Raw genomic sequence first — 27,311 nt, 5'->3', positions numbered from 1 at the left:
TACAACGACCCTCTCTCCCTCCCTCTCCCACTCTGTCGATCCTTCTCACTGTCTGAAAATGTGCCTGCCGCATTATTAAAACGGATAAATCGCGACGTGCAACGACTTGAACGAAAGTAAAAAGCTGTGCGTGGGTAATTAAAAAGTCGGAAGAGGCAGCGTCAAGCTACCCAGGAAGCAGTGGCAAGTCAGCGGAGATGAAACATAATTCGCATGTGGAATTTTAATTAATTAAAAGCGCATCTAGAACGCGTGCAAATGCGACAGAGACAGCGTGCAGACAGCTTGCTGGCTCTCTCTTTCATTCGCATCCACCTAGGCGACGCGGATGCCAAAGTAGGTTAATGCGTCATGCGACGGTGGCTTCGGTTTATGGAGAAGGAGATGGGAATAGGAAGGGGAAGGGGGATGAGGTGGGGAGTGGAGTGGAGGTGGGGCTGGCTTCTGCTGCTTTTCTGCTTCTCTGCCTGTCTGCCTGTCGTCTTCGTAATTGGCGGCGTTACAAAATATTTACCGTTGCCCTGTCGGTAACGTGGAAATGGAAAAAGATGATAAAGTGCGCAAATGTTTGCACTTTCCCTTTATGACTCTTTAGAGACATTTAGGTGTTAAATGTATGCCACCAGGCAGCGCACAAAACCCCCTCCCAGCTCCACCCACACACACTTCCACAAGCTGATAGTCTAAGTGATTTTTGGGGTTGTTGCTGTTGTTGTTTCGTTGCTGTGAAGTGTTGATAAGCAGATAGAGAGTGTTATTTAAATATAAATATTTTCGTTTATTTACAGCATTTGTAGACTAACAGCACTAAATGCGCAATGCTGTGTACTTTTGGCATAATTGATGAAGAGTGAAATCGTTTCATTTTCTGGATGATTTAATTTCAAATAATAAAATTTACTCTTTATTACAATTTATTTAACATTAAATTAAAACAACAAAAAAGGGAAAATGAGAACATGGATTAATAATAATATAATAATAAATACACAAATAAAGTGAATTGAATTTTAGTAACAATTCATTATTATTCTTATTTTTCTGATAATATTAAAGCATTTCAAAATCAAACTTGGAATGTAAAAACACAAATACAAAATCAAATTAAAGCTTCAATAATATCTAATCACGAATTCCCATCGGATGCTAACGCTAATTTTTTCCATTCTCGGCCCAATAATTCTTTCATTAAACTGTAAAAAATTGAAATGAAAATTAGTGAAATTATTTTAACAAAACAATCACATAGATTAATTAAATAAATAATAGAATTAAATAATTAATAATAAATTAATAAATTATTTGAGAAATTGTTGCTTTAAAAACTACAATATTATGAAATTCAGCTCAAAAACAAATTCGAACGTTAGAGAATGGCGATTGCTATTTCGATAAATGTTAAAAGTAATAAACTTTATAAAAAAAACCTAAAGACATCAAATATTATATCGAAATACATTTTTCTTCTTTTTTTCATTATTTTAATGCCCAGCTTTAATAAGTTTAGTGTCTCCATTTAGATTCAGGGTATAGAAACAATATATTTGCTTCAATAATTGTTTGTTTTTAAAAGCATTATTTGTATTTAAGACACTTTTTAAATTTATTGATCGGCCAACAAAATGAAGCCCCACAAAAAATACACCAAATTGTTAGATTTACATAATGATGTAAGGTTGGGTATGAAAAGATTAAATCGATATTAAAGCTTTAGAGCTTTAAAGCCGGCTATCAGCTTTTTAGATGGCTGAAAGGACGCTCATCTGGCAGGTATGCTTCTTTACTGGAGCTCAACGATCTCCAGATTTGGGTCATAGTGTAGTGTGGAATTGCGGACGTGTGATCAGAATAAAGCCTTATTCCATATAATTCCCATATCTTGATACGTCATCACTCATGTTGGGAGACTGATTTATTTAAGATACCTCAGCTAGCCATTATATTAGTGTTCGGTAGGACCTCGATAGTCAATCAACAAGTGAAGTTGGCATTTTCATTAAGTAGCCCTTGCATAACACATCTGTATATATTTAATCAAAACTCAGTCGAATAGTTAGTTATAACGTTAGTCACTTCTTTTCCACAAAGTACTTTTCTACATTTTCGCTAGATTTTATTGATATTTCTATAGTCAGGATGTGTTCCAAGCCACAGGAGCGTGCAACACGCCGTCATGACTCTGGCAAAGTCTGTCGCGATCTTCTATACATGAGATCCAAGCGCGTGAGTAACAAAAATAGCCCAACTAGAGAACAGTTTTGCTAAACTTGGCTGCTCTGCAGGCCAGACGGGAAGTGCCCGCCTTCACCTATCAGGCCTTGCAGAAAAATACAGTTGTAGCGCCGCCCCCAAAGTAAGTGGAAATGTGTCAAAGCTCAGGTAAAAGAACTGTGTGTGTCTCTTTAGGATTGATATCTTCAAACGCCGTCCGAATAAGGAAACCGTATTCAAGATCTACTTTAGTCGTGGCGACATACCTGTGGTCTTGGCCGGTCGCAGCAACAAATCAGATCCAACCAAGGAACGTCCCTTGCGTTGGTACTGCACGCCAGAAGATCTGGATTATTGCTACTACTTGCCCATATTTGTGGATGGGTACGTCTTCATATAAGTGATAGCTAGGGCTCCTTTATACTCAAAATTTCGTCGCAGGTTGGCCGATGCCGATAACGATACGCGTTTCTTGGCATTTAATGCCGCCATCGACATGATTATGAAGGCGCCCCAAAAGGTTCTGCCAGTGCTACCAAAAGTTATTTTGCCCCTGAAACGTGCCTTTCAAACGCGCGACAAGCGCATTATCATCTCAGCACTGCATGTGCTACAGCTTATGGTACGACTGGGTAAGCACAAGACAAAATTTTGACAAAACAGTTACTGAACTGACTTCTGCTTAGGCCCTTGTGTGGGACAAGCTTTGGTGCCTTTCTACCGCCAATTACTGGCCGTTTGTAATCTCTATAAGAACATCAACGTCAATCTTGGAGCTGGCATTGATCCTGATCGCAGCAAACGCATTGGCGATGTCATTGAGGACACATTGAAACTGTTGGAGCATTGTGGTGGTCCCAATGCTTTTATCAATATTAAGTACATGATTCCAACTTATGAGAGCGCTGTATTTCCGCGCTGTGAAGTGCCACCCCATGAGGAACCCGGAGATATCCAATCCTAAGTACCCAAGTGCGAATGACAATTGTGTTCATTTTGATATGGAACGCATCATTATTTTTTACGAAACGGTTTACAATTTCATGTTTAATACGATTTTATTGTGCTAGCGCTAGTCTGTGAAAACAAATTTCAGTAGAAATAGATCCGGAAATAAAATTGTTGAAAAGTGAAGTCAGCAATAGATTGCATTTTAAATGAGGCTGATCTCTAACATCAAGAATCAGCTTTATGATTTGAAAGAATTAAAGTATATTTCGAAGATTTAAACCATCACTTTGAGACTGCCCTAAATTCGACCAGCAGGAATAGTTCAAGCTCCTTATGATTTTTAAAGAGCATTCACACTGATAATAATGGGCCCTTTATTGGGCGCCACTTCACATATGCACTCCTGCAAAGCAATATCAGCTGCTAAATGGCACCAGTTGCTCCTAGAAGAATTAAAACCAAATGGTTAGAGAATAACGTGCCCTACGTTGGGCGCCACTTCAACACAGAAGAACATATCAGCCAATATCTATTGCTGCAGATCTCCTGTTACTGTCTGGCTATCGTTAATTAAGACCTATGTCAGCGAATTGCCACTTACTCAGCCCATTGCACAGCTGCTTTTCGAAGCAGACACAGCCATGTGATAAATGGTTAATTAATTTTTAATTTTCAAAGCAACAGACAACAACTCGAGCCAATACAACACTGACTGCCATAAATAAAAAGCTCATTACAATAAATCATAAAGTAAAAATTGTTCAATTCGTTGACGCTCGCTTTTAATGGAATATTCATGTAGAGTGCCGAGCAATTCGGCTGGGCTGCTGCCATATTTGTCTAAGGATGCGTGCATGGGCCGCATGAGGGGTGTGTCTGACTGTCAGTCTGTCTATCTGTCTGTGTGTCTGTCTGTTTGCCGGTCTGGCCTTATCTGGCCAAAATCAAACTGTGGGACAAATAGCTGCGGGGCAAGTAACGAACGCGCACGTTTGACTTTTGACTACGAGTACTCGCACTTTTTAAAATCGAATGTTGGCTCTGGCTGGGGGGAGTGCGCTCTAAATTTAATTTAGTTAAATTGCCGATGCCGGCTGGGGTGATTCTGAGCTGGGCTAGGCTGGCCGGAGCTGGGCTGGCCGGAGTTGGGCTGGGTTGTGGCCACTGCTATTGCCAAATTGCACATTGCTTAATGCCCATTGCGCTTTTCAGCGTAATTAAGTACGACCCTCCATAATTTTGAAAAACAAATCTTGTTATCAACACGCGCCAACACGAAACAGTTGTCCCCGAACTCCTCCTCCTACTCCTCTTCGTCCTCGCCGTCGCCCTCGCCCTCGCCTGGTTGGTCAGCTGCAGAACTTTGGCCTGCTTGGCGGTTCAGTGGTTTGCTTTTTTGGTGGTTTATGTGCCTTGTGCTCTCAGTCTGATTGTTGTGCGTAGATAAAAACCTGCCAAGTGTTACAACTCAATTCGCTGCTGGTCCTGCCCCGCCCCATTGGCTGACAATCAACCCTCATTCGTTCGTTCCACCACACAAGTTCTTAATTCACTTTTTTCGTTTATACGCACAGTTTTTTTTTTTTTAATCTCCTGTTGACGGTAAATCAAACAGTCCCCCGGGTGCAGCACCACTTGACTACATCCTGAATAAATTGCATTTGGCTGCTGCTGCTGTTTTTTTTTTTTCCATTATTTTTGCTTGCGAAATTTTGTATTGTGTAGTCTTCAAATGCTGTTAAAACGTTTTGACATTTTTACGCACTTGCCAGAACAAAATTTTTTATTGCGTCCCACCTAGGAGCTTGCTACGCAAAGGGTTTCGCAGTAGATGCGCCGCGGGGTGTGAAAACTTTGATTTCTTTGGAAAGTGCGTCGAAATTTGTAAATGATAATTGAAAGTACTTGTCGATGACGATGACGACGACGACGATTTGCATGCCAAATTTTCTGATTAAACTTGAGCGCTACAAAGTGAACAACTCTGCTATCCATAACTCACACTTCGGTTGCGCATAAGCCCCGGAGGGCAGTTCCAATATAGACACCCACATGCGTGCCCATTAATTCATGCACTCGCTTGTGGGTGGTTGCGGTAGCAAGTGGGCTGGAAATTGCTTTAATATACCGGAAATTGCAAGAGAGTTGCATAAATTGACACGAACGCCCCGTGGGCACAATTCAATGTAATGGCTCTGAGGCAGCAGCAGCAGCAGGAGCAGCAGCATCAGCGCCAGTCAGACATCATTATCGTCATCGTCATCATCATCACCTTCTGTAACGTCCAAATGGTCATGCAGGAAAATGAAAGTAAAGCCTTCGATGTGGCACGCTTCAGCTGTTGTAAAAATGTGCTGCATACAACAGAGCGTCTTTTATTTGAGAAACGAAAGAACTCTGATTGACCTCACTATTCACATACATACATAGTATATGTATTCAACCTATATTCTTATCAGCGCTAAATAAACCAATCAGCTATTCAATTCCCTATATAAACTCCATGCTAGTAGTAGCTCGCTAGCATTTTATTTTTCGCAATGCCGGAATATAGGAACTTACTGTGGCTCGTACTGCCGCTCTTCAACTTGATACTGTCGGCACCTGTAGGCGCGGAAAGCTTCAATGCTGACGCAATCAAAAGCGAAATTCAGTTCTCTATCATAGCCAGAAATTGCAGCCTGGCCTTGCATAAGGTGCAAGACAAATTTTATTACATCGAGAGCTATGAGAAGGTGAGTGCGCCACTTAAAGCTAATGAAGCTACTATAATCCGCTCTGATTCGCAGCTCAACTGGTTTGAAGCGAATGCCGCCTGCATCCAGGCTGGCTTGCAACTAACCACTATATCCAGTGAACAGGAATTTTTTGAGCTGGAGTCGTATTTGTCGCGCATGGGCTTTCGAGGTGATTGGATTTGGATTGGAGGTTTCGGGCGGCAAGGCAGCTGGTTGCAATTAGGTCTGGCTAGGCCCCTACCATATGCCAAGTGGAATGATGGTCAACCAGACTGTCGAGACACTGAGAATTGCATAAACCTTTATAGAATTGGTGAGAATTGGTTTATGAACGATTACGTCTGTCGCAAAAAATTGTCTTACATATGTGAAGAACGCAACCCACTTGAAAATAATTTTAAATAAATTCTGCAGCGGATTCATCTTAAGCGCAAACAATACACCGAACTTGACTTGGTATACACGTAAAAAATCTATTGAGGCTTCTTTATTGGTCAAGGTAACATCCCAAAATGAAAGCCAGTGCTAACATGGAAAATGTAATGCAAAGTAAGTTGCATCAAAAAAACTGCAGCTCAGGCTAAACATATACACAAATTAAAGAGAAATTACAATTCAATGGAATACGAAATCAAACTGTTTAAGCAGTTGAGCAAATCCCAGATTTTTGTCACTCCAAAACGGATCAAGCGATTTCAGAGAAACCAAAATAAAATATACCCGTATAATTATTTTGCTTAAACCAGCTTAAAATATATGTATTTCGATCACTTTTCAATTCGTCCACATTCTTTATACTGCTTGGTGCCAATTGCCCTCACATAGCGAGGCATATGCCTTCAGACAATTCAAATCGTGCATATACCAATCATTACGTTCATGTTGGATGCACAAGCAATTCTCAACGCCCCATGCATCATCGGGTTGTGTACGGTGCCATTTGAAATAAGTCATTATCTTTGAAGGTCCCAGTGCCACCCAACTGCTTTTCATCGTGCCAACACCTGAAGTCCATATTAGTTCGTCCTCCTTGAAGTGTAGCTCGTTCAGGTAGCTCTGAATCCTTAGTGAGAGAAGCCGTTTGTCAATTAAGATACAGCAGAACTTAACTATGAAAATTGTCACTTTCTAGCACTACTAATAAGTGAAAACACTTTAATTGGCCGCACCTCTTGCACATTATGTATTCTTAGAAGAAACTGCTGAAAGCGCCGGAAAGTTTGTTATCATTGGTAATACCTATTAACTGAACTGTGGTTTTGCATTTAGTTATTTCTAGATAAAGTTGATACGATAGGTCTGCCTGAAAGCAGATCTTCACTTTGTTGTAGGCTTCCTCTTTCATACAAGTAAGTAAATTTTGGCTTTTTCCAAGAGTTCAATTATTCTTCCCTAATAGTGAGAGTATATGGGACTCGAGAAGATTGAGGCCATTTTTAGCGATTAGGAAGGAAGTTGTTTTGAGGGCTTTTCTTAACCCCAACTTGTTGAGCTTCTACACCTATCCTCGCCTATAATGGCAAGCTTCTTCATACCTTTTGAGTAATTCTAGCAGCTTGGAGGTTGTGGAATTGTCTATTTTGCATTTAAAAGCATTTATCCTAGACGAGCCAGCTTTGATGCTGTATATTTAATTTGGCTCCAAGGCCGCTCAAGTGCCCGTGCCCAACAATGTATTTAGCTGGCATTACCACGAAATATTGCGCGCATTAACCAGAGCCTCATGCACTAACACACAGCAATGGCTAGACATTCAGACCCATGCCCAACTAAGTCCCGGTTCTGGTTCCGGCCGCGGTGCCGACCAGGAATAAGGAGACTGCGCACATGTTCAAATTTCGCTGCCATTTGCGAATCACGTGCGCTGTCGCGCCCGCCAGCAAATCGAAATTATCACCAATTTGCAGTCATCGAAATCCAATTACGGGGGGTATGCGAACAAACCACGGTCCAACAATAAGCACAATAAGTGCAGCTCTACGTGTGTCCGCCATATGTTGGCAGCCCGATGCAAAAGTGCAGCGAGTGCAGACAATAATCGGATTAGGTTGGGTCGCCCAAAAACATAATTTGCGAGAAATGTCACACGGCACGAGGCGACATCGAAAGCAGCAACAACTTATTTGCAATTTGCGAAATGAAAACGAAATCGCTCGCCAATCCTGGAGGGCAGGTGGTGAAAGGCTCGGGCAGGTTGCCGCTTGTAATATCCTCGCACTAAATCATGCATGTCAAGTCGAGGAGTTGTCCCCGTCTCCGTCCCCGTCCCTGTCTCTGACGTTGTCGTACTCGTCTCTATCAAACCCATCATAATCGCAGCCAGCGCCCATCATTATCAGCTCGTTGCTGCATCCGCTCTAGGGGTTGGTTCCCGGGATGACTGTATGTGGCGTTTAGTTCCGGCATGCGACAGATGCAGCCGACGTGCAGACGGTCCAAAAACCACAAGCGGCTCGACACTGCCACCCATGCCACCCCTACCCTAACAGTCGCCCGCACTCGCACCCTCGTCCTCGGCCTCACCCTCAGCCTTAGCAACATGCCTCATTGTCTGCTAAGTGCAGGGGAGTCTGGGCGGGTGGTCAACAAGCCGCAGCCACCCAACAAAGGCACAAGGACGAGCAGGACGCGACAATGAGGATGTGGATGATGAGGTCGCCGACAGTGGCAGCACCGCATTTTCAAGAGCCTTAAACCAAAGATTTTTTCTTCTTTATGACTAACTGTATGTGTTGAAGTTGCAGGAGGCAGCAAAACAGTGCATGCACCGTGGTATGGAACTGCGAAAAAAAGTGAGATAAGCAGCGAACATGTTTTGTTCTAAATAAACTTATTCTATAATAACTCAAGCCCTTGGCAGTTTTATGTATTCGATGTTAATGCCTACGTTTTTAAAGATTTTACATAACCATGCATGTACATTGTCCTCGAAATCAACTTTTGCAAATGTATTAAATGCAATGTCGCTATATTCCTATTTTCGTTCTCTTTTTTATGTTTTTTGTGAAGATTCGACTTTCCAAAACTCAGATACATACATATGCTCTGCACTTAAAATCTTTTTAAAAATTGGAAACATTCAAATTTGTTGTCAACTGGTTTCATTTCCCTCATTTCAAATTTGTATTGAGCCGTATACTTACTCAGATAGCGCTGCTTTCAAAAATAGCTACAATTTTAAATTTACACCAAGAATATTTAAATATACAGTGAAAATTATTTTGGCCGGACACTCGACGTCGTCCAACTTTTGTTTCCCCAACGGGAGTGTCCGCTCAAGGGGATACTTAAGTACTTAGTACATCGAACGAATGCTCTACAAAAAGTGTCCGCCCAAGATGGATGTCCGGATAAAAAGGGTGTTCTTTAAGAGAGGTTTCGCTGAATATAACTGTTCCGAACTTCGAGTTTTACAAAATGGCAATCAGTTTATTGGAAAACATAAGTACAATTTAAATAAATTGTGCATCCTAAAAGTATGCCTTAAAATATATACATTTGAACTGTAATATAAAATCGTCTATGTGCGTGTGTATAATTCTCAAAAATAATCATTCTCATTATTTAAATACATACTTTGTTTATGATTTAAAATTATATGCACGTTTTAGTCAAAGAAATAAGCCTGAAACTGCATAGTTATTACGGAATACTTCATCTTTATGACTTTTTAAGACAACTACATTTTTTCGACGCGTCAACTCACTCAAAGAGCTATATACCGCCTGCTTACATTTATTTTACAAGTCGATGAATATAAGATGTTCAGAAATAGCACAATATGACCTTACAATACCATCTAAACAAAACAAGAAAGGAATGCTAGAGTCAAGCGGGCTCAACTCCTAAATCCACTGCACACACATTTTCACAAAAAATATCTAATCATTGGGTCCATGGCATAAAAAACTAAACAAATACATGATTATTCAATAACGTCTCCAACATAATCCTCGAATTTAGTCATACAAACAGGAATAAATTATGCAGTCTGTTGAGCAATTGCATCTCAATTATTTATTGACAAGCCATTACGGCCCACTGTGCGATGTACTCTGTGTAGCGCCGGCCATAACATCAGCCGCAGTCACAGCCACTCAGCAAGGGAAACGATAAGACGGCAAGGCAACCGCACTCTTTGCTTCCGCTGCAACGCTGCCGATGTCGACGTCAATGTCAGCGTCCGCGTCAGCGTCAACGACCACGACGACATCGCCGCCACCAGCCGTTGCCGAAATCCTGGCGTCAGCAGCGAGGGTGGGTGGCAGACACACACACACAAACGTAAACACACAAACGTAAACACACAAACGTACACACACAAACGCATGCACAGACGCACAGCCGACAACAATAAAAGCAAATTCAATGAGTTTTGTGATAATTTTGCACTACAAGAGAAACGATAAAACGAACAGACGGCGCTGCCACTGCCGCTGCCGCTGCTTCCACCGCCGACAAAGTAAAGCGCTAAAGCCGTAAACGAGCAAATAATAAAAATTTTATACAGCATCACAAGAAGAAATAATAATATACATATATATGTATACACACATACTTGTATATAAAAACATGAGTGTGAATAGTCAATGAGGGGTCGTTTCGCTCCTGTTGTTGTTGTTGTTTTATGTTGCTAGAGGTGAAGCGCGGGGGATGTTATTTGAATTGGGGTTGGGGTGATTGCAAATCAAGCAGCAACAATGCAATCCAAATTTTCGCTTCCTTCACCTTGCTGCTGAAAATATAGTTATTGTCTACAGGACAGGACAGGACAGGGCAGGACAGGACAGGCCGGGAGTGGCACCCCAGAGACCGAGTGGGCCATAATTTAATACGGCTGCCACATTATTTCATTAGTTGAGCGTTGGGCGTCCCGAAATTTTCTGCATACAATTTATTTTTGACTATAGTACTCGTACAATGCGACGACTATACGAATATGTTTCTGGCAGAAAAGCAATGGCAGCTAGACGCATAAATTTATATATTTCGATTTTGATTTTGCCATTTTAATTGTTTGTAAACTAACCGAGGAGCAGCCAGCAGGACATATATGCACAGAAAGAAATAAAACATTGAAACTCGTACATTGCAATTAGACAGACAAATAAAAAACATTATGAAATTAAAATTGTTAAATTTACATATGTATGTATATATATCCCATCACATTTAAAACTCTTTGTGAGTTGCTGTATTACCTTAGTCACTTAGCCACGTTTTTTCTTCTCGTAAAGACATTTTTCTTAATCGAAAAATATTGTGAATGAAAGTATCTTATCAGATATCACAGTAATATGTTTTGAACTGAATATTATTTCCAATTAGTTAATGACTTACTCAGTAATTTGACTGTAACATTTTGAATATTGAACTTAAACAATTTGCAGAACCTTTATTTCACATTTTTTTAATCCTAAAAAACAAATTTGAAAAAAGAAAAATATTAAAAATACTAACATATATGTTTCAGTTTTATTTACAAATAAATTAATATCCACTCTATAGTCTATAGTGCTATAACATGTGTGAGAACATGTTCAATTTATTTTCAAAGTTTTTATTTTTTACATATTTTGTAAACTTTGTGATGCTCGAAAAGTGTTCCCATAAATCAAATAGCTCGTTTCCCGTGGCACTTAGATATTATTTTTAGGCTGAAAATGGCAGTTTGCTTTTGAATAATTTCTGTGGCATACCGATATCTTTACATTTTCAAACCATTATTCTGTTATTGAAATCGGTAGATTTTCAAAAACTTTAAAGCATCTTTTAGCACACGTTAAAACCGGAAACTGTAGTCTATTCAAATTCTATAAATGTATTTGAACTCGATAACCAGAATAGGACCATTTGCATCCAACAGCTGCCAAAACGAGTTATAGGATAAACCTTTATGAAGACATTCACATAATAAATGGAGGCTTATAATAAACTTAGTCATAAGATATAGAAACATTACCAAATTTGTTGTTGCTATTTAATATTATCCATCATACTTATCATTGTAAATATATATGGCTATGAAAGCATAGAATTTGTATAAGTATTCCAAATCGCAATGTAGATATACAAGTATCATATGGATATTTGTCTAAAAAATTCGAATGCATCTAAATGAAATGGAATGTAATGGTTGAAAACTGATCTGGAATATAACTGTAGTAGTATACATTTTTTTCAGTGTGAATACTCAGTTCCTTGTGGTCCTTGCACATGTTCTATCTATATCTATAGCTGTATCTGCAGTATCTGCATTTGTTTGTAACTGTAAATTGAAGCTTGTTGGGCCTGCAATAACATTTGGCCTTTTGTTCGTAGCTGCATAAATTTTTGAGCTATTTGTTGTGCAAATTGTATATAATAAACATTAATGTGTGTTCGTTCGGGCTGAGATTGTGCAAATGATTGTGTGTTGTCAATAGATAGGCTCATGGCTGCATAGGTAGGTTCAAAATGTACAAAATGTGTAAATTTTACAAAATTCTGCAGGCAAAATGTTTGGCATAAATAAGGCAAGAGATTGCTAAAAGCTATTTCTGCAATGACAGTTTTTTGTGTTTACACTTTGAAAATTTTAACAAGATTGCGAAAGTATTCACTTCGAAAGTAGGAAACTTAGGAAATGAATTTACAAATTTCTAAAATGAAACTAGAAGTAGTTGGATAGATAATATAGTGTTAGTAGTATAAATATTTTGTGAACCTTGGTCAGAAGTTTCTAGTTTATGTTTTAGCTTTTAAAGTTTCTAATAAACTTGTGAAAAGTAAATCAACTTCTGAAAAATATTAAAAAATACGATAACTTTTGTATAAGCCTAAGCTAAAGACTTAATAGCTAACAGCAATAAACAGTTATTGCGAGAATTATAGTCATGAATAATCTATAATTATCGCTCGTCGCATTAGCAACTCTTACTGTACATTTATAATATATGTTCTAATGTCATGCCATAATCCCATAAACTAAACGATAATGTTTACGTTTCAGTATTCTATTGTTCTTTTATGAGTTTAAAAATGTCTTTATTAAACAAAAATGTTTATATATATAATACTAGAGATAGAGCTATAGCTTAATCTTTGACCTTTTGACAATGGGGATTTCTAAGAATATTTGCAATCTATTATTTATTTATTTCTTGGAAAAATATTAATATATCAAAATGTATTCAAAAGTAAAAGTTTTCCTACAAAACCATTTGCATCGGTTGTTGTTGGGGCGATTATCGGTACAATTATATTCGTCGGCTCTACACAAAAATATTCAGTCAGTTCTCGCCAAAATGAAGACGCAAGTACTCGTGCTACCGTGTTTAGTTCTCGTATTGCTCATTATTGGGACAGCCAACTCCTTTCTGCTCAGTCAATTTGTTTATTGTCTAGGAAAACGAAGCAACAGCACCGATTGCCAAAACTTCATAGACCACCTAAATACATTTTTGGAACATCAAAAGGGGGAATTGGATGGTTCTGATAGCAACTGCGACGATTGCGTTAGCTATGAGGAAAAGAAAGGACTCCGTAAATTATTGCCGCAAGCAAATATCCAACAGCGAATCCGCTACAGTATATTGGGCATATCTTGTCGAGATTATAGATTTGGTTGCCAACCTACAGATGAATAATAACACCTTTCTGTAATTCTTGCTGTGAAAACGGATGTTTCACCTGTTTTCTGTCGTAACTTGCTTTTAAAGTGTGTTTAAATAAATCTATGAAACATACAGATATCGTCTAATGTGTATTATTATATCGTTTAAATTTGAGAAGATAAAAGTTGCTAAATGCTATCAAACATTTTTAAAGGTTGCTGGTTTTGTAATAGCTCAAGAAATGCGGTCAAATATTCTATTGAAAATATAAACTTTAAGATTTAAAAGATAAGTTTTAAAACAGGAAGAAGAGGGATTATTATTATCCAAAATATCCGAAAAATATAGTGGATTCCCGTTGTGCTTCTATTGAGAATAGCAGAATAAGCAGTTACTGGGTGGTCTGCGCGGAGGTGAGAAATAAATATCAACCCGGAGGATTGAAGAATAGTTGAGCATGTGCAAATTTGACAAACGTTATAAAGCTCTATTTGTCTTATTATTAATGTATTATAACTTGTTATAATACGCTAGCGTCCTGCTCCTGCTTCGCACGGGTGTTTTTACAAAAATTTTCAAAATTATACATTTTATAACACACATACACCCTTCTTTTTGCTATGAGTTACTAAGAAGGAGTGATATTTATTTTGGATATGATTATTAAATGATTCTACTCTCTACATGAAATGTATATATTGAATTCACTCATTTATTAAACAATGTTCAACAACGGGAATACGGGAAAAAGTGTCTGCTGTTCTACAATATCGGGTGGCTTTTCTCTCCTTTCGACTTTCCACAAAACTCAGCAATTGTTAGAATTGAGATCATCTACTAATTTAAAAGTCGCACAATTAATTGAAATTGGAAAAGCTTTGATTACAACATTTAAAATGCACTTAAAGCGTTCATATCGACTGTTCACTGTCTCTTAGGCTTTGATATTATGCAATGCATTTAAAATCTGTGTTTATTTTTAAAGCATACCCCTGAAAGAGTGCTGCGAAAACATTTGCTTATGCTTATGCAGCTTTTTTAAATTATTCATAATCTTTGCGGCTTTGCTTAAGATAATTCCAAAGTGTTTTTGCAGGCATTATGCATACTCGTACACATAAGTCTGTGTATTTTCGTATATCTGTGCACGCACTTGAACTTCCCAGTGAAGCGAGCCGTCCGTCCATTCGTCCATCCGTCCGTTTGCAACATAAATGCATACAAACAATGAAAATTAAGCCGGCAGAAAAACCTTATGTAAATGACTAAGAAACTGCTTAGCCAAGTCAGGCCGAGTTGAGACGAGCCCAGCCCTACAATGGCCTGGCCCACTTGCGAGCACTAGATGTCAGTGCTGGACGTCACAATGGCAGCGATACCAACAACTAAAACAAAAGTACAAGTATATTAAAAATGTTGACTACGAAATCCATCTGTTTAATGGGTTTCCACCTAGGACCACGTGCAATCATCCGCCACCCCCCTGTCCGTGTATATGGGGGTGTGCCATGTGTGTGTGTCCATCTAATCCGCGCCAGATTACGAGAGTGTGTGCGGCCGTAGGGTGGTGGTGGAGCTCGTCGTCCCCCCTTGGCCCGCAACACTATTACGCTTGATAAATTCGAGATTAAAGTGCATTTGTGCAGTTGAACTGAATGGGCGCAGAAGGGGGCGGGGCGAACAGGGCCAAGGCAAATTTATGACCGGGCATTTGCTAGGATTTCTTTTGTACAGATACACGTATACATATATACATAGTATGTACAAGTAGTATGTCTGCCCACTTGACCGCCGAACCAACTCATGTGGCCCCCTTTTAATTATCACACGTAATGACAGCACCAAATGCAATTGCTAATTAATTGCCCAATGGGCCAGTCTCGCACTCACTCTTTTGGCCAGCAAATGGAGAAATTTATGGCTTATACATTTATTTGGCCTGACATTATTATTCCAACATGTGTGTCTCACTCGCAATTCTTCAAGCCAGTCATCAATGCTGGGCCCAGCACCACCCACTTCCTTTCTTTCCATTTCGTCCTCGGCCTGCCCTCCGCGTGGTGGTTAGTTTATGCAATTTGACAAATGTCCCACAAGTTCATTAATGCGGCAGCTTTGGAGCTTAGCGGAAAATGTGGCATTAGCAGAAAATAATGCACAGCCACTACGTATATTACAACTACATCAGAAATGCTGGAAGGGTGTTATCAAATAAATTGTTATTTTGCTGCCTAGAACAAAAATATTTCTAACGAATGCTATACTTTGCCTGATCTACTATAAGAGTATCTATATACTTGGAAATACATTTGGTTTATCTAAAAACAAGTCTGCGGACCACAAATAAATCAACCAATTAAGGGTTGATAATTAATTACAAAAATAAATAAATAAAACTAAAAAGAAGAGTTTTACCTTTTTAATGCAAATATTTAGGTTATATATCTAATTAAAGCAATTTGTGCACTAAGAATTGTTTTTCAGGGGTTACGTAAAATATTTTATTCTCTATATTAATTTTGCTGCTTATTATTTATTTATTATTACAATAACTTTTATAAATGTCTTCACAAAAAAGAGAAAATACAATCAACTTAAAAAAGTGGTGGGGTTATTAAAAACTAGACACTAGAGATGTAAAAATTGTAAGAAAATAATTGTATATTTTCTAACTAGTCTCAGCTATGTTTTTTTAAGCTTGTAAGAAAATAATTTTATATTTTCAAACAAGTCTCAGCTATGTGTGTTTTTTTATGCTTGCAAAAAACATTGTCTTTTGACTGTTTTCAACCTGTTTTGGACTGATTTGATGTACTATATACCTTTTTTTTTTCCAATGCTTTGCTTTTTAATTTATTCTATTCCTATTATCGCATACGCCCTCACAATTTATATTTATCATACTTTGTACGGAATTATAGTATATAGTATCGAAAAAACACCATTACTTACTAAAATTTAAAACCACCTACGATTTAATGTCTCTATATTTATTACTTAGGCTGAATGTAAATTTATTTTTGAAATGCAATTACCAGATTTTATATTTCTAGCATTTTATATTTCCATTGAATTTAATTTAAGTACAGTTTTTACTTGACATAAGTTTTTATTGTTGTTCTTATTCCAATCCTAAATATTTTCAGAACACATTAATGACTTCAAAAACTTTCTGCCAATTTGCTGCTTTAACAATCAGAAGTTAACAATCAGAAATAACTGGTTAGTATTTACTTTCGCCAGTCGCCCTTATATAAAATGAATCAAAAAATATTAGCTACAAGTTATACTAATAAATCCAATAAGTATTTAGCAATAGGTGTAGTTGTAAAATTTGTTATAGAATCGCAAATTTGAGATTAAAAGTGATTATTCTTTTAAGCTATATCCATGTTACAATTGACAAATTAAAGGTAGCTTTTTGGAAAACGAATCCATATGTACATATACTTTTTGTCGTATAATAAAAAATAGATGAAAAAAAAAAATATTTTATTTTGACAGAGAAATGAGTAAATCGAAAATAGTATTTCACATATTTTTAAAAGCTGAAAATCACCTTTGAAATCAGCGCACAAAACTATACTGTAAGGTACGAATAATAAAAATTACTCCTACTTAAAATATTTACAAATTTAATAAATAAATGTATAGCAAAGGAATTATTTATTTATATTTATGTCAACACACAAGTAGTTTGCTTGTGTAAACCTAGCCTAAGCTAAACAAAGTCTAATAAGCAAAATGTTATTTTTTGTTGCCTAAAACATTTGCCTAATGGGACTCAATCAAACCCCCCAAAACACAAATCTAAAAGCAGCGCAATAAACATCAACTTGAACTTGAATAGCAGATAACAACAACAAAAACAACAACAATAACAACAGAGACATGAACAGAAACAGAAACAGAACCACACAGACGTCTTTTGGTTGATGTCGCCGCAGCTTCCACTTAATGACAATAGCCATAACGACGATAGCCACGATAATCGCTGGTGCTGTCAAAATTGTTACGATATAATTGCCATAGCCACGAGAATCAAATGCCAAACGATTGCGGAGACAACGACGCCATCCCATGATTAATGGTGAGAGCAATATGAAAAGCCCAAAAAATTAAGTGTTTAAATGTTAACAACAACGCCGAGGGTTGCACTCAATATCTTGTTCCAGAGGGTGGCATTACTTCGTATTTTTTATTATATCGAAAAGTGTAAGCCCTGCAACTTTCTTGGGAAGTCCTTTTAAATCTTTTTCTAGCAGATGGCATTACTTCAATATATCAGAATCGTATTTTTTGTTGCGTGTACATACTATATATAAAAATGTACTGCTAGGGTAAATATAACTTTTTAATAAGCACCTTTTCTAGTAATAGATTAGCATCTGTGAATAGTCTAGGGGGAGGGAGGCTTTTGAATAAGCTTGTAAGTGTAAATGAATATAGTCAATAATATTATAATGAAATGAAATATAATGAAAATAGTTCCTTACTGTGGTTCAATAACAAATTTGTTAATAAATAATATTGCTTGACATAAAAACAAAAGTGCTAGGAATATTTTTGAATCTTGAATATTCTTGAATCCTTTTTGTGAATTATTTTTGCGTCACGTATTCAAACTGTGAAGTCGTGTTTTACTCGCGCATGGGAAATAATAATAATAAGACGATGACAAAATAATACTATCTGCATGTTCTTTTAGTCGACTTTGTGAAGATATATTATTTTTTTTTTTTTTTTTGCTAAGACAAATCTCTTTATACAATAGTTTTCTAATAAATTTATTATTCCAAATATTTCCAGAAAGGTGTTATGATTATGCAACGCAGGCTATGTCACAATTTGAAAGGCCTCCCAGTAAGATAATATATTATATTATAATACATTAATTGCACCAATCTTTTGCTTTTTATATCTTCGTAACTTTTACTTCGTATTGAAGGAATTCGATGAATACTGAATTAAATACATTTTTAATTGCGTTGATAAAAAAGCTTGATTTAGTTTAAAATTTATTAAAATTTTGCCTAAAGCATTGTTCGTTCTGCTCTATTGGCATTGATAAGTCCACATTTTTAGGACCACCCTCGCCAGCAAATAGTTAACTTTTAACTACAGTAGCGCCGATAAAAGTTCATTGTAATATCTTGAAGATAGAACGGAAGCTAAGCACAACAATAACTAAAGATGCTAGTAAAGCGATTAGCGGCAATTAGAGGGGGGCTGGGGGCGTCCGTCATTTGCTGCCCCCACGCACTCAGCTGCCACAAATACGAGTAAATTGTAGAACTTGCTGCATTCGAGGCAAATGCAACAAACAACAAAACACAGTCGCCGGCCAAGTTAAGATGTTATCGCCGCAGCTCAAAACGTTCAGTACAACAACAAACAACAATACACAACAAAAACAATTTTCTTTTCATTGTTGTTGCTGTTAACCGCTGTTAATTTTAATGAATCTCCGTTGATATTTAAAATCGTTTTGGTTTGTTTCGCTTGCGTTTTTTAGTTGCCCGTCGACGCTTTTCAAGTGCGCACACGCCACACGCTTTTCAAGTCAACTTCTAACAGCGAAACCCCCCAAGGAATTCTAAAAAATATACGTTTAAATATTAAGAAATACAATTTAACTATAAATAGAAGTGAAACACACTCTTTTTATGTGCGTGGAAATGTTTCGCGAAACTGCTTTCAAGCCGCTCATTTATTCAATTCTGTGCTGCATTTTGTTGTCTCATCATTATGTTGAAGGTTGTAAAAAAGTACTTTTAAAGTTTAATTAATTAAGAAACAAAACACAAACCTATTGTGCCTGTGACTCAATTGCATGACTGGCTGTTCATCAATTTCGTGCAGTTCTTCAATTAGAAAGATTCAAGATATTCGCTATCTTTGCACGCACTCCTGACTAAGTGGTGGGGTTTTCCTAATGGGCCAATATTCGGGGATTTTTCAGAAACCTGTTAGCTGCCACTTAGACTTTTTAGTAGTTCCTAACAACACTGAAGTAGCAGGCTTGGGAAACGGTCATCATCTCTCACTTTAAATTGAAATACTATTTAATGAAGATCCATTGAAAAGCTGTTAAGTGACGCTTATTAGGGGATTCCTATATCAGAATGTCAATTTATAAATATTCTAAGGGCTCTCTTACTCTTGTTGATTAGCTTAGATTAGTTTTTTTTTCATGCTAAAATTAAAGAAAACTTGTTTTTGTATTAGTATTGAAAACAATTTTGCTTAAAACCGATATAGATTGCTCGGAAAATATTGTTTACAGCAAGCAGCCTTTATCCAAGTGGTTATTTGTGCTGACAATTTTTAATTTGGAATCGTTTCGGGTGATTGCGGGCATATGTTTGTGAAAATAACGCATTCCTCAAGCAACAATTCTTAAAAAGCTAAACTAGCACTCTAAATAATAAATCCGTGACTCAGAGTTGTAAAATATTTATTCCAGTGCGCCACATGAAGGCTTTTTCCCTATCCTGTATTTAATGAACGGAAAAAATTGTCGTAAAACACGAACAATGCTCAAGCCTTATTTCAATTATTGAAACTTATAAATTATTACTGCAAAGCTCTACAAAAACCAGAAAATTATACTAAACAAAATCGCATAAACAGTACAAAAGAAAAGCAATTGGATTTACTGAGCGAATGAAGGAACATAAGCTTATTACGTAAAGAAAAGAAGCTTATTACTTTAGAAAGGATAAAATATTACAACATTTAATATCAAAGGAGGATTTGGATATAAAGCATAAGTTATAAAAAAAAAGTAGATGTGGATAAGCCCCCTTTTTAATGATGAATCCCTAAATGTAATGTTTATATAATTAAATGAATGAACATCAACATCGATTCACCCAGTCGAATGTTCTGAGCTAACAAATATAAAAAAATACAGACGAATTGATAACTTCCTCTTTTTTTAAGTCGGTTAAAAAATGATATTATTGGGGCTCTAATTTGAGCTTAGTTGACTCTCGTATATCCATTTATATTCAGCAGACAACTTTGGATTTTTTTGTAGACTTCTAATATTGATTATATTATATACCAACTGATTAATATGTCTACTAAAATGTTTTCCATATTTCTAACACCCAGAGACAGGCCTAACAGACCATAAATTTAATATATATCCATTTGTGGATAGAAGTGACGGACTACAGTTTGGTATCTGATGCTCTTATCCCTTTACATCCATCTTTCTGCTCTTCTATCGAATAGAAAGTATCCACCCGTCATCCTTATATCTCTCTATTCCAGCTTCCATCTGCTCCCATGTATCCCTCTATCAGATCGTCTATTCTTGTAATCCTCTATTCGTCGCTCTATTCATCGCTCTATTCGTCGCTCCTTTCGTTCCTCCATTCGTTGCTCTGTTCGTCCCTCCGTTCATTACTCTACTCATTCTATTTCCCAAAAGTCTATCCCTCCTTCTATTGATCCATTTGTCCGCCTTCTATCAATCCATCTTCTTTCCGTTCATCCAGCCGGTATTTCCTCTATCTGTTCCTCTACCCCCTCCGCTATCCAACGTTTCATTTATTCTTTTATCTTTCCTCTGTCTACTATTCTGTTCTATTCTATTCTTTCCCCTACCCGCCATTTAACCCTTCATCTATTCATCCATCCATCCATTCATCTATCCGTGCATCCACTCGCCTATGCGCAAAGCAGATGCCTCCCCAACAACTACTCCGGTTGTGTCTCAGCAGGCCTTCGGATCCGACTACTTTCGATGTATTTATAATTTGCATATTGAGATCAATTAAAATCGGTCAAAGTGCGAGTGGCCAACTCAAGAGTCAGTCGACTGCACAATTCACATTCCGCCTGCAGTTGCGAGAAGTATTTATAAACAAGCTTGTGTGCGCTAATTGCGCTACTTACACAGACTTTGAGGGTATGTTTGCCTGAGGGGAGAGGGGGTGGTAGTGGGAAGGGGGAAGGGGGACGGAGGTGGTGGGAGCAATGCCGGGCGGCGATGTGAGCTGCGGATATGACAGACACGCTCCAATTCACCTGATTAGCGATGCTGGCGGCGGTTGAAGCAGGTTGAAGTGTTTGCATAACTTTAATTAAATTTCTGCTAAATCTAATTTCTATGCAAAATCAAAAACAAACAACGACAACATTGACGTTGACGGTGACGTTGACTGTGATGGCAACAACAAAAACAACAACCAGGTCAAGCGAATAAAGTGTCCTCTAAGCTGGATTTCGATGAGCACGCGGAGGATAGGAACAACAACAATAATAGCAACAACAACCAGACGGTCGTGCCAGTGCTAATCGGCCAGGGACAACAGGGGCAGGGGCAGGGGCAGACACATGGACAGGGGCAGGGTGGCAGCAACTACGATCAAGGCACGGGTCGCGGCCTGGGCAATGGACAGACAAACAGCGGAGGTGGTGGAGGGAATCGGCCGCAGATACACGGAGTACGCGTAACCGTCGATACGGGCAATGGACAACAGCAAACGAAAGGTAATTAAATGGGGCAAATGCAAAACCAACTAACCAGTCGACTAACTTGCAAGCAGAATCCAAGGAGAGCGTTGAAATTACGGATTTGGGTAAACACAAGAAGCGTGTGGGCATACATACGGACATCACGTTCGAAATTACCGCCGAGGGGGAGGCAAACGAGACAAGCTCAGCGCAGCAGGGCGAGAAGGGTAAGTAGGCACGACCTGGGACCGCATCACTTTCATTCTTCGCCACTTTATTCATTTCTTTTGAAGAGGACGCCAGTGTGCCCATTTTCAAGGGTCGCGGCGGCAGCGATTCCAAACACAAGACCCGCAAACCCTACGATCCCAAATCACAATGGAATCCGAATTTCTCCAGCGAGCGAAGAGGTTACGATAGTGGAGGTCGTGGAGGTAGTGGTGGTGGTGGCAGCCGAACTGGTGGCTATTATCCCCAATACTATCCGCAGCATTTCTACAACTCGGGTGGCGATACGGGCAGCGTTTATCGCAGCGGTGAGACCTGGACGCATTATGTGCCTATTTGGACCACAGAACGCTCGCTGCCACAGTATAGTGAGGTCTATCGAAGGCCCAACTGGAACCCCTGCGACTATAGGCGACGTCGAGACCTCAATCAAAGATCAGATTGTGCCTGTAGCTGCAGTAAATGTCGCAGCGCACCGTCATCTCCAAGTACTTGACGGCTAAGTTCTGAGCAATAAATTGAAGTTGGTGGAAAAACACAACTGTAAAATCTTTTCATTTTCCCGTAATTATAAATAATGAAAGCCACCTCTTTAAGATAAAGTGGAAGCTCAAAAACAAAACGCTTTCGGGGTCAGAAGAGTGTAGAAGTAAATAAAATAAAACCCAACAATGGGGCAAGAAAAATGTCTTTTGGACTTCAACATCTTCTTCACAAAGAGCAATATACTTGTTCATGTATTCAAACCTATTTTGGTAACATTTTTCACTCCAATTGAGATACTGGCCTGTTATGCTTCAGATCAACAATATTTTCTTTTGCCGCTTCCAAAAATTAACCACCCATTTAATTTTAGATATACCGCAATACTTGTAGTAACAATTCTTTGAATGTCAAGTGAATAACAATAAGCATCATCTTCTGTTGAATTAAGCTTACCTTTGAAGAACCGCAAGGTCCACTAATATTCATGTTCGGACCTAGCAGCATAAATTCAAGATCAGTCATCTTTGTTATCCCCCACTTGCTTGTATCAATCAATCGATCACGATATCAAGCTTCATTCAAATGTGTGATGTAACAAGAACAAATCTTTTTCATGGCTAAATGATTTTACAATATTTGTTGTATACTGATGGAAAGAAGACGGATAGACTGACACCAAGTCATCAGTTATAGCTCAATATAAATTGTTTCCGACACAGAAATAATATAACTTTTATAAGTATTCCTAGAGCGCTTCAAACTGCTCTTTTCTTACTAATTTATTCCCAAAATCAAAACAATACATCGCACGCAAATATTCATGATGTTAGGCGGTTCAATTTTTGCTAAGACACTAGAAATTCACAACTAGCTTGGATGTCTGTTGAAGGGTGCACTCTTGCCTTGCTAATTTTCGTCGAAAAAAACCATTACTTACAGTCGGTAGCAGAGTTGGGTGAAGAAGAAGATATCAGCTGATAAACCATATATAACTTATATTGAATAGATCGCTGAAACCAAGTTAAAAAATTCCATAAACTAGATTCAACAATTAATTATTTTTCGTGTCGGTTAACATTTAACTAAACATTTCATTTTATTCTCACACAATCACTTAGGCAGCAGAGTTTACCGAAAATCGGCATGGAACACAAATTGTATATAAGGAGATTTGTAGCTAGTTGGAGCGTAGTCGCTTACGAGTGAACGCTGTAGGTGCCGACTTGGCCATTATCATCGACAGAGGCGGTGGCAGCCTTATAGCCGTACTGCTTGCCATTGATGTTGAAGTTCTCACTCTCACCCGTTGACAGATCCTTGTAGTTCTTCACCTGGCCATCTGGACCGAACTGCAGGAAGATCGATAGATAGAATAAGCATTTAAACTGTAGTCGAATTTAGATAAAGGAACCCACCTCTGATTGCGACGACCACTTGGATTGGGACTCCCACTGCTTGGTTTGGTAGTTGGAGCCGGCACCGCCAGCACCTCCAGCACCCCCTTGTAGGCCACTCGATAAACCACCACCCAAGCTGCCTAGGCCAACATTGGCACCAGCATTAAGTTGATTGGAGCCACCAAGGAGCGAGCCCTGACCCAGCAAGGATCCGTTCAAGAGCGATCCACTATTCAAAGAGCTGGCCGAGTTCAAAGAGCTGGCCGAATTCAAAGAGCTGGCGGAGTTCAAGGAGCTGGAAAAGCCAGAGTTAAGACCGCTACTGATGCCCAGCAGACCGCCATTTAGTTGGCTGTTGTCGGCCACAAGATTGGCACCGGCACTGCCACCTCCGTATTGGCTACCACTGACGAGGCTAGCACCGGAGTTAACGGAAGTGGCTGATTGGCTTTGGAGGGCGCGCTGCCTGGCCGCCTCATGGGCTTGTCTCATATATTGCTGCAGCTCCGAATTGCTGGAGAACTGGTGACCACCGAAGGAAGCAAGCTGTGAGCTCTGTCCAAAGTTCAAGCCTCCAGACTGTGCTGCTCCAAAGTTGAGGGCACCGAACTGCTGCTGCTGCTGTTGTTGTTGTTGCCGCTGCTGAAGTCTCTGTCCAAATTGCTGGCCAAAGGTTTGACCAAAGCCGACATTCTGATTCAGAGCCGAGTTGACGCCCAAAGAAGAAGTCAAACCCAAGTTGGAGCCGTAGGTAAGCTTGGCTGGTTGCTGCACCACCTGGAGCTGAGGAGCACTGCTGGTCGTCACCTTCTTCTGATAGACGTAGTGCTCCGAACCGCCCGAGGGCACCTGCACATACTGGATTTGGGGCTGCTGTTTCTCGACAATGCGTTCGGTGTGCTGGACGATTTTCTCGGAGCCACCGCTGGGCACATAGCTAACCACCTGCTGGGGTGCGGCAGACACAACCTTCTCATGATGATAGTACTCCAAGCCGCTGCCGCCGCCCACGCTGCCGGTGCTCTGAGCCTGTTGACTAAGCAGATTGCCAGAGAGCAGGGAAGCGCTCGTACCACTGGCACCGCCAAAGTTCACCTCAGTGCCGGCATTATTCGCATCGGCGAACTCAACGTTGCTGCCCACATTGTGGGCAGTCGAGGCACCAAAGTTGGCCGAAGACTGCAGGCTGGACTGGAAGGCCGAGTTGCTCGAGAAGGCGCTGTTCGATCCAAAAGAGGCAGCATTGTTGGCTCCAAACGAAGAGCCACTGCTACCACCATAGGAACCGGAACTGCCGCCGGCGGCACCACTGTCCACAGCGCCGACAGAATCGTAGGAGCCGACCAGATTACCGAGTGAGGCGCCACCACCAAGGCTTGCTTCACTGCCAATGCCGACACCACCGCCGACACCACCGCCGACGCCACCGCCGACGCCACCACCAAAGCCAAGACCACCAGAACCAGAGGCTCCGTAGGCATTTTTGCGCGCCTCCTCAACGGTTTTCTGATGTGCACCATAGTGGCTATAGATAATATTTTATATTATATTATATTACAGTGGTTCAAACTATAGAGATGGAGTGATTTCCACAAGGAGCTGATGAAATGCTTAATTATTAATCAGAAAAAAAAATACAAAAATAGGGCTTTATGCTTGATTATATAAGAAAGAATTAAAGGTCTAGTTGATTAAAAATGCAAGCAATTAAGCAACTTATCAGCCACAACCCCAGTCCCTATCCGAACCACTCCAAATCTGTTCATAATTAGTCGTAAATAGCATGCAAATTTTGAGAGTTTTGGGTTAGTAGTACCATGTTGCCAATTGAGAAAACTGTTGAATTTTGCCAAAAACAAAATGCAATAGGACTTCTTTCAATATTGTCGCATGGCACTTACCGGCTATGGAAATCAGAACTACGTTTGGCTCTGCTTTACAGGAGGGCAAAAAAAAAGAAACCAAAATAAAAAAATAAATTGAAAATTTATTCTCTCCATACCACACATAATGCTGAATTTGTAAAAACGTACATACCTGCTATAAACATCTGGAAAAGAGCAACAGAATTGAAAATACATTAGATTTGCTGATAAGTCTAGAGCTTCGAAAACCTTATCGCCTCACATGTTGCCCCCCATTGCCCACGTCATTATATAAAATGGAAAATAATGTGTTCATTCAGGGAAAATACGTTGCAAGAAAATTACGCCACCAACTCAATTCTTATCACCGTTGTAAAATAAACACATGGAAATTATTTCGAAATTAAAAAAGTAAAATAAATATGACGAGGAATGAGTTGTGGATTTGTGAAGGATCAGAAAGCAATTTGTTCAATATTGTTGATAGTCTTATGAAATCTGAATAATATATGACCTTGCCTATCAATTTAAATACGAATCAGCTTACGTAACAATTAATTTTGAGTTTCATCTTCTATTACAAAATTTTGAAATGTTCAAAGAACACTTTTTTGGAAATCTCTTAATATTTTCGCACCTCACTTCACTTTCACCTCAATTTCACATCAAATTATTTTTTTACCTGCGCAAACCACGCCCAGGCACAGGGCCAGCACCAAAAGTGATTTCATTTCGGAGTTGTGTTCTTGATTTCTTGAATTGAACACAAAGTTTTTTTTTTAACAGCTGCGGGGACGTCCACTGCCCACGATTGAGTTTTGAGTAATGAATTGAAAGCTCGGCTCGCTGTAGATTTTTAAGCCCCAGATTATATATTGATATGTGGATTTGTCCACCAAGTAGTGAGACTGCGACTGATAGAGAGCGTTGCAATACAAGCAGTTCAAGCTTAATAATTCACCTAGAAAATGGCATTGAGATTTTTTTAAATGTTGATAAGCCGTGCACTCAAAACAATTTGTGTGTTCTAAACGATTTGGCTTTCTCTTTTTTCTATATTGCCTAAATAAAACCACCTGGAGTGAAGGCTGGGAAAGCTTAGGTTAGGCCACTATAATGATGCTTATTTAACTTTTCTCTTAAATAAATTGTATGTATATACTTATATTCTGTATTTTAGTCTTTTCTAACCACACTTATAGTAGCCGTCGCTAATTTTACAATGGCTTCGAAGTCGCCACCAAATACGCCTCGGGCACTCGCACGCCGCCTGAACAATTATCAACTTGACTCCTTTTGCTGTAAGGACATGCCGAGGACAGCCGACTCTCGACCGCAGGAATACTTCATGCCTAAATGAGCCACTAAGGG

General features: G+C 39.0%; 4 protein-coding genes across 5 annotated transcripts; 3 read left to right on the top strand and 1 right to left on the bottom strand.

Annotated features, from left to right (window-relative positions):
- Positions 1-2,048: 2,048 nt before the first annotated feature.
- LOC115626229 (parkin coregulated gene protein homolog) lies at positions 2,049-3,353 on the top strand. Its single transcript, XM_030521529.1, has 5 exons — positions 2,049-2,223; positions 2,283-2,353; positions 2,407-2,595; positions 2,653-2,843; positions 2,898-3,353. Exons 1-5 carry the CDS (start codon positions 2,137-2,139, stop codon positions 3,173-3,175), a joined length of 816 nt encoding a protein of 271 aa, XP_030377389.1. The 5' UTR covers positions 2,049-2,136; the 3' UTR covers positions 3,176-3,353.
- A 2,349-nt stretch (positions 3,354-5,702) lies between these two features.
- Positions 5,703-7,714, top strand: LOC115626108. Its single transcript, XM_030521363.1, has 3 exons — positions 5,703-5,897; positions 5,952-6,100; positions 7,618-7,714. The coding sequence occupies exons 1-3, from the start codon at positions 5,703-5,705 to the stop codon at positions 7,712-7,714; spliced, it is 441 nt and encodes a 146-aa protein (XP_030377223.1).
- Positions 7,715-19,054: 11,340 nt separating this feature from the next.
- Positions 19,055-22,733, top strand: LOC115626228 (protein no-on-transient A). The gene is made up of 4 exons (XM_030521528.1): positions 19,055-19,252; positions 21,701-22,000; positions 22,057-22,191; positions 22,258-22,733. Exons 1-4 carry the CDS (start codon positions 19,162-19,164, stop codon positions 22,686-22,688), a joined length of 957 nt encoding a protein of 318 aa, XP_030377388.1. The 5' UTR covers positions 19,055-19,161; the 3' UTR covers positions 22,689-22,733.
- Positions 22,734-23,733: 1,000 nt separating this feature from the next.
- LOC115626221 (keratin, type I cytoskeletal 9) lies at positions 23,734-26,758 on the bottom strand. Of its 2 annotated transcripts, none has more exons than XM_030521519.1 (5): positions 26,623-26,758; positions 26,113-26,125; positions 25,977-26,009; positions 24,094-25,600; positions 23,734-24,027 (listed from the first exon to the last, which is right to left on the bottom strand). In XM_030521519.1, the coding sequence occupies exons 1-5, from the start codon at positions 26,669-26,671 to the stop codon at positions 23,875-23,877; spliced, it is 1,755 nt and encodes a 584-aa protein (XP_030377379.1). In that variant the 5' UTR covers positions 26,672-26,758; the 3' UTR covers positions 23,734-23,874. The 2 variants fall into 2 exon arrangements, with proteins under 2 accessions (XP_030377379.1, XP_030377380.1); XM_030521520.1 differs by having other exon boundaries at positions 25,977-26,006.
- Positions 26,759-27,311: the final 553 nt, after the last annotated feature.

The sequence above is a fragment of the Scaptodrosophila lebanonensis genome, unplaced genomic scaffold (genome assembly GCF_003285725.1).
Source record: "Scaptodrosophila lebanonensis strain 11010-0011.00,11010-0021.00 unplaced genomic scaffold, SlebRS2 tig00000080-arrow-pilon, whole genome shotgun sequence".
NCBI classification, from domain to species: Eukaryota; Metazoa; Arthropoda; class Insecta; order Diptera; family Drosophilidae; genus Scaptodrosophila; species Scaptodrosophila lebanonensis.
The sequence above is the reverse complement of the archived record's forward strand: the minus strand, read 5'-3'. Positions and strand labels throughout refer to the sequence as shown.